Here is a 7,715-nt window from a genome sequence, read left to right as displayed (position 1 = left end):
TCGCCATGCTTGTGTTTTTGACTCGGAGGTCCATCCTTGATACGATCCAAAATATGCAAAGGGCGTCATAGAAATTGAAATTTATAAAAAATATTTGGAATAGGCCCGTTTACAGCCTCAAACCTACCCTCGCCAACAATATCTGACCTTATCCTTTTTGATTATTTATATCATTGAATTATCTGTCCCTTTTGACACGGATGTGATTGACCGAATTCAGGAAAAACATGGCAAATATACAGACCTCGCTTTCGAAATGTAACGCTCGCATCCCAAGGACCAAGTTGTCCGACTCCCCATTGTTCTCGGTGCTTTAAGTTTGGTACCTCCCAAACTGTTGACTGACATTGGAATACAGCCCTTCTGACATTCTGGGTAATGCAGAAGGCTGCAGTGTTGCGAAGTCTTCACATTCTCCGAAAAGATGTGGATGGGTTCGACTTGGCAGCGCTTCTTGGGAGAAGTCCCATTAGCTGTCTGGGCAGCGTGATGATGGGGCAAGGGCCCTTAGCTGATGTGAGCCAAACTAGCCTGACCGTGGAAGGATCACCCAAACTCTCCTTGCTGCACTTATATTTCCATCTGTAAATAATAATAATATGCTATTTTGTGCACCACTTGTACAAGTCTGGACTACTACCAGTTTTATTGTGCTAGCCCACTGAGATACCATACCATAGTTTTAACTTTAATAGTCTGGTCCTTGTCTAGTGCTTGTTTTGACCCGTTATTGCCGAGCACAGGCAGGGCAACAACAAGTAACGAGTATCCGCCAGACCACGGAGGCGTCGGGTGTAATGACAACTATACTGAAGAGCAAGCAAACCATACCAAATTAAATTTATAAGAATTAGGATTCGAAGACGAATTAATGGTACCAAATCATATAACATCAATCGTAGAAATGCAGCAGACACGGGTGCAACTAGAAATCTTGCAATACTGTTGACATTGTTTCATTGAATAAAAATGAGTCTACATGTATCCCAGAAGGCAAGACGCGAGAATGCTTTCTATACAATAAACTACGGTTATAACGAATTCAATCTCCCATCTCCGGGCTCCTTTTCTATCTAAATGTACTTTCTGTCAAAGTTATATAGTTTCCGAGACTTAGCATTAGTCTAGCGGTATTGCACAACTGGCCAATCAATAACTACGCATGCGCGTATGCTGTTACAAGTAGTCACGCGACGGGTGTGGCGACAAGGCGAACCTAACAATCGGAGAAAAATATCTCAAGTCTCAAATAAGGTGGGTACCAAGATTCAGCATTATCGCCAACTGAACTCATAGAGGAATGCAATAACACATCCCACCTATAGTTACGGTCATAAATCTTGAACAAATGGTGGTCGCAAGCTTGCCGTCATTCTATATGCATTTGTAATACGTCGAAATGCATAGGTTTATTTATGTTCAAGATGTATTTTGTCAGTGTCTGGTTGTTGTGGCTTACCTTAATGGTTTTGTTCGTATCGTACGGTGGACTCTGCTTTTTCCAGATTATGATTATGGAAAGGGTGTTGTCGCCTTATCTACAGGGAAACCATTTGATCAATGACACTTCAAAAGAGAACGAAAGCGAAACTAGGATTATTTTCAGAGGCTATTAACAGAATCAATTGTGTTCTGGGAAATCAAATACGTTTCAAATACGATTACATTGAACATATTTTAAGAGACAAGGGTATCTCAATTGTTTATTATGTACATACCGTCATGCTGAATATTCCTTTTCCATAGTAAATTATTTAATTATTCTATATACATTTTTGTGTTGTTAAAAAATAAGTTGCCCTAGAAACGGGAACACTGGTGTAATGTTGCTATTATGCACTGACTGCACCAATGGTTGCCTATGTTTGAACGCCTTCAGTGTTGGAGAGTGTTATTGAAATGTCTGTCTAGCAACGTGCCAAACATTTCATTGATTACTTGTAGGTTAGTATTCGTAGCTTGTTGTTTGAACAGACACGTTGTGTCATAACTGTACCATTTATATGTGTAGGTATACACGCCTTTTTGTTTTCTCATTGCTCGTACGTGACTGAGTGAAAACGTAACACGTCCTGCAGCTACTTGTATCCTTGCATCCCATTTCTGGTGGCAGGTTGTTTGAGACTGATACTGTATGTCATCCTGTACCGTTCACTGGTTTGCCTGATCCGATGCGTGATACTGAGACTGTATGTCATCCTGCACCGGTCAGTGGTTTGCCTGATCCGATGCGTGAGACTGAGACTGTATGTCATCCTGCACCGGTCAGTGCTTTGCCTGATCCGATGCGAGAGACTGAGACTGTATGTCTCGGTCACTGGTTTGCCTGGTCCGGGTTTAGTGAAATAGCTGAAATATTGTTGTTCGGCATCAGATAACATTCACTCACTTACTTGTTTGGTTGTTGTATTTGTTGGTTTTGCGCCACTGCAGAATTCCTGTCTCAACAGAAACCAGTTTATAGAGTGAAAGACGAAATATGCGGATGCACACTTTGAGGAAAAACAAACCTACCCAAATATGTGGTGGCAGCAGATTACAGAACATTGCAACAATACAAAGATTCACAATGCCATTTTTTTATTTCAGACAATGGGAATTCCGGACTCTTTTGGTAAAAGAAGAAGGGAAATTACGAGTGGAGAAAGAAAGAATGTCAGACCTCGAAGAGATTCTATCAATCTAATAGAGTCTGGCGCAAACTGCGGTAGAAGTGAAGACATCAATTATGCTTTTTCAGACGAGCATGGAAAATGCGGTGGTGGTGGTGGTGGTAGAGGAAGATGGGGGAGGGGTCAATGTGCCTCTGGAGGAAGAGATGAAGGAGGTATTGACGTCGGTGGAGGAAAAAGAAAAAGAAGAGCAAATGGCACTCTTGAAGGAAAGCTGGGCGAATACGGTGGTGCTGGTGGAGGAAGATGGAGGAGGGGTCAATGTGCCTCTGGAGGAAGAGATGAGGGAGGTATTGACGTCGGTGGAGGAAAAAGAAAAAGAAGAGCAAATGGCACTCTGGAAGGAAAGCTGGGCGAATACGGTGGTGCTGGTGGAGGAGGATGGAGGAGGGGTCAATGTGCCTCTGGAGGAAGAGATAAAGGAGGTATTGACGTCGGTGGAGGAAAAAGAAATAGAAAAGGAGATGGCACTCTTGAAGGAAAGCTGGGCGAATACGGTGGTGGTGGTGGTGGTGGACGATGGAAGAGGGGTCAATGTGCCTCTGGAGGAGGAGATGAAGGAGGTATTGACGTCGGTGAAGGGAAAAGAAAAAGAAAAGGAGATGGCACTCTTAAAGGAAAGCTGGGCGAATACGGTGGTGGTGGTGGTGGTGGTGGTGAACGATGGAAGAGGGGTCAATGTGCCTCTGGAGGAGGTGATAGAGGAGGTATTGACGTCGGTGGAGGGAAAAGTAGAGGAGATGGCACTTTGAAAGGAAAGCTGGGAGAATACGATGGTGTTGGAGGAAGAATGAGGGGAGATCAATATACCACTGAAGGTGGACACCAAAGAAAGACTGACATCGGTGGAGGAAAAAGAAATAGAAGAGCAGATGGCACTCTGGAAGGAAAGCTGGGCGAATACGGTGGTGGTGGTGGAGGAAAATTGAGGAGGGGTCAATGTGCCTCTGGAGGAAGAGATAGAGGAGGTATTGACGTCGGTGGAGGGAAAAGAAGAGGAGATGGCCCTCTGGAAGGAAAGCAGGGAGAATACGTTGGTGGTGTTGGAGGAAGATTGAAGAGAGATCAATATACCACCAGGTGGATGCCTAGAGGAGACACTGATGTCGGTGGGGGAAGAAGAAGAGACAGAGATGGTGGTGTTGGAGGAAAGCTGGGAGAATACGTTGGTGGTGGTGGAGGAAGATTGAGGAGAGATCAATATACCACCAGGTGGATGGCAAGAGGAGACACTGATGTCTGTGGGGGAAGAAGAATTGGAGATGGCGCTGTTGGAGGAAAGCAGGGAGAATATGGTAGTGGTGGAGGAAGATTGAGTGGAGATCAACGTTCCCCTGGGGGGAGATACAGAGGAGACACAGCCGGCGGTGAAGGAAGAGGAAGAAGAATTGGAGACGGTGCTGTGGGAGGAAAGCATGGAGAATATGGTGGTGGAGGAGGAAAATGGAGGAGAGACCAATATACCACTAGAGGAAGAGGACAAGGCACTGAAGTCGATGGAGGACGACCAGACGGACATGCTGCTGTTGACGGAAAACAGGAGCACGATGATTGTGGAAGTGAGCGAACAGGAGAGTATATTGGTAGAGAAAAAATGACGAAAAGACAAGATATTGACAGAGGACGAAAACTGAGAGGAGATGGCCGAGACAGACAAAGTAGCCAGAGAAGAGATGGCGTCGTCAGAGGACAGAACTTCATGCTTGACATCGATGGGAATATCTCCAACGTGCAGTGTGGAAATTCTAACACCATAGTGCATGTCAAGAATATCACTGGTATGCAATTTCTCAATAATCTATCTTGTATAACCTTATACTCTACATAGTGTTAACTGCAGGTTACTCTCTTCGCGTGCTACATGCTATTAGAACGACAACAGACCTGAGCTGTAGATCGTTGTAAAAGTTTACATCCAATGACAAATCGGTGAACTTAGTTTATAGTTAGGGAGTTGCTAATCAATGTGTAGTGGGTTTCAGTCTATTTTGCATAATCATTAATATATAAGTCAGAGTGTGCATATTATGGTCACCGAAAAATGGTTACAATCAAGATATTGTCAAAGGGAATATCTTCTTATCTTGACCCATACATTTCAAACAGCACATATAGTTCTCTCTTTTCCATATACAAAAAATGGGCAAATCTAAAAATTAACTAACAAGTTTGAAATTGTATAATTATCTTTGCTGGTAAAATACTTTTTATCTCTCAATTCCTTGTTTAAAATGCATGTATTTTCAACATCTTATATGAATGACCATGTAATCGTGGTGGTGTCGACAAGATCCCATCTTTATTATTCAGAATTAGATTTTAAAGCTATAACAACACAAAGCCAAGTGATTTAAATACCATCATGGTCCTGTCTTTCATTGTTATTTCAGTCATGCCAAGACGAGTTCAAACCAGAAGGACCAAGCCTCGGTCAAGGTCAAGGAAGGCAGTCAGACAACGTACGCGGAAATATGGTGTGGGGACCAAGGTCAAACGTCCAACCAAATCTGTGAGGTCACAGTTCAAAGACATTGATATCAAGGAATACCTCAAGATTGGACTTCTAGTTTGGGTTTCAATCGAGGTCATGATGATCATGATCGTGAACATGTTGATGAAGGATTAAATTAATCCTAGAAATTGTTACTTATGATAACGTGCGCAGGTGGGTTATAATATTTCGAGAGCGTATTTTATGCCTCGAATGTGTGAAGAGTTGTTTTATTGAAATATGTTTAGAACACATGATTTTGCAAGTAATATTTTAAACATAGAATCCAGAGTGAATTCAGAACTTCAGAAAGACATAAAAGAGATAGATGTTCAACCGAGAGATAGCTTATTTTTAAACCACATTTACAAGTTCAACATTTCGCTTGGACATCTTCAAGCAAAATGTTAAACTTCCAAATATAGTTTGAAAATAAGCTATCTCTCGGTTGAACATCTATCTCCTTAATATGTCTTTCTGAAGAGTGGAATTCACTCTAGATTCTATGTTTAAAATATTAAACAAAATCATAGTATCCTGCACATATTTCAACAAAACCTGTTCACGCATTCCAGGCATCAAATCTGCGCACGTTGGGATGGGGAAAGGGGAAAGGGAGGGAGTGGGTGGTCTGAGGATGGTGGGCTCTTGTGGGTCGGGAGGGGTGGGTAGAACTATTCCTGTATGGAATACAACTGTAAACCGTATCGGTTAAATCAATGCGTGTGCATTACATTGTATTTCTGTTGCTAAGTAGATGGTGATTATTCACATTATTTATCAATGGAAGTGTTTCAGTATCCTCAAAGAGGAATTTTGTAGATGGCTCTGCATGTATTACAAGTATCATTATGCATTTGGCGAAATCTGTTCGTTAACAACAAAAACTGCTCAAAAAGTAGTTTCATACTACTTTTTGAGCAGTTATTGTTGTTAACGAGCAGATTTCGCCAAATGGATGTTGAATTTGTTCCCCCTTATTACTTTGTACGTGTCTCAATAAAACAGCTGAAATAACAATTATGTGTTTATTGTGTCATTTGAAGATTTTGTGTCTTCAAACATTTGATAATTTCGTAATTACCAATATTTACTACAGATGACGGAAATTAGGCAAAACAAAGCCTGTGTAAAAGCATGTCAGCTTCATGTGTGAGCTGCCTTTATGACGCACATCGTAGAAGTTTAACTCTTTTTTGAAAAACTCATGATAACAAGTATAGTGATGACAACTAACCACGGATCATAATCCATGCGAATCTCGGATTCGAACCAAGGTCTAGCAGGCACTAACAGATACGACCACTGTGCCAGGTTTGTTTACGTTTTCCCTCTAAATTTTCGTGTTCATTAAATAGTTGACGGCCTCTGTGACGTAGAGGTCAGATGTCGGTGGTTCCACACCCGGTCACGTCACACCAAAAGACGTTAAAAGATGGTACTTGTTGTTACACTGCCTAGCGCTAGGCATTAAGGGGATAACATACACAACCAACCAACACACACACACACACACACATTCATGCATGTACGTCGCTGTATTAGTGCACTTATCGTGCACCTCACCTCATCTTATATGGTCAGTACAATATACATGTTTCAATGAATACAACAACCATTGCCTTGAGGAATGTATATTCATATTCCATATCGCATGAAAATCACTCAAAATTGCATCCACAAGATAACAAAATCACTAATCAATATACATATAATTGTTTTGTGTTCAATCAATCAATCTTTATTCCATCACTTAAGAGGTTCCAGGCCTACAGTACATGTGGCGGAGATGTTGCACACAACCGTGACTATTATTTACAAATTTGATTCTACATAACAGTGCGTGGAATATATACATGGCTAAGTTTTGTATTATTAATATATCTAGACTGTTTAACAATTGTCGGAATTTCACAATATTTGGATCATTGAATTAGGAATATATTATTTTCCCACAGTGGAGTACAATGGACATACAAGTACAAAGTGATGCTCATCCTCTATATCTTGGCTGTTACACATTTTACATAATCCTTCTGACCTTGGAGTTTTTGTGTATCTCCCACTCTCGATGCATAAATCATGGGATGAACATCGAAATATTGCCAGTAAATTGCGGTATTTCTTAATATTTACATAGAATAGATACTGTTCAGTGTATATATGAGTTTTCAACATTCTATAATATTAAAATTTATTCGATAATGTCAACGAAAATGACCACGATTAGAGATAAATATCTTTTAGCCTCTGCAGAAAAGAATTTGTAAATACACACTTTTAGATAGTACAAATAGATCATACCAAACATTTCCAAAACCACTATTGAAAAACAATGTTTTCACATCAGTTACCCAATTGGTCTGTCCATTCGTATCGTATAACATCCTTATATTGTAACATTTCTTAGGGTATCTCGATGAATCCAACTTTATGACTTTCAGCTGTGAATATATAAATAGAGGAAATCTACCACATTCTCCATAAACCATTTATTTTCACACAATATTACTCAGCCACAGAATACCTTTTACAAACTGTTGCAAGAATGG

At 40.8% G+C, this 7,715-nt stretch overlaps 1 protein-coding gene across 1 annotated transcript; it reads left to right on the top strand.

The window, feature by feature from the left end:
• The first annotated feature begins 1,193 nt into the window (after window positions 1-1,193).
• On the top strand, window positions 1,194-5,475 carry LOC139450490 (uncharacterized). Its single transcript, XM_071232204.1, has 3 exons — window positions 1,194-1,254; window positions 2,590-4,450; window positions 5,063-5,475. The coding sequence occupies exons 2-3, from the start codon at window positions 2,593-2,595 to the stop codon at window positions 5,296-5,298; spliced, it is 2,094 nt and encodes a 697-aa protein (XP_071088305.1). The 5' UTR covers window positions 1,194-1,254; window positions 2,590-2,592; the 3' UTR covers window positions 5,299-5,475.
• The last annotated feature ends 2,240 nt before the right edge of the window (window positions 5,476-7,715 follow it).

Source organism: Haliotis cracherodii, unplaced genomic scaffold (genome assembly GCF_022045235.1).
Source record: "Haliotis cracherodii isolate W230 unplaced genomic scaffold, xgHalCrac1.p SCAF_8, whole genome shotgun sequence".
NCBI lineage: Eukaryota > Metazoa > Mollusca > Gastropoda > Lepetellida > Haliotidae > Haliotis > Haliotis cracherodii.
Note: the sequence above shows the minus strand (reverse complement) of the source record. Positions and strands in the feature narration are given on the sequence as shown.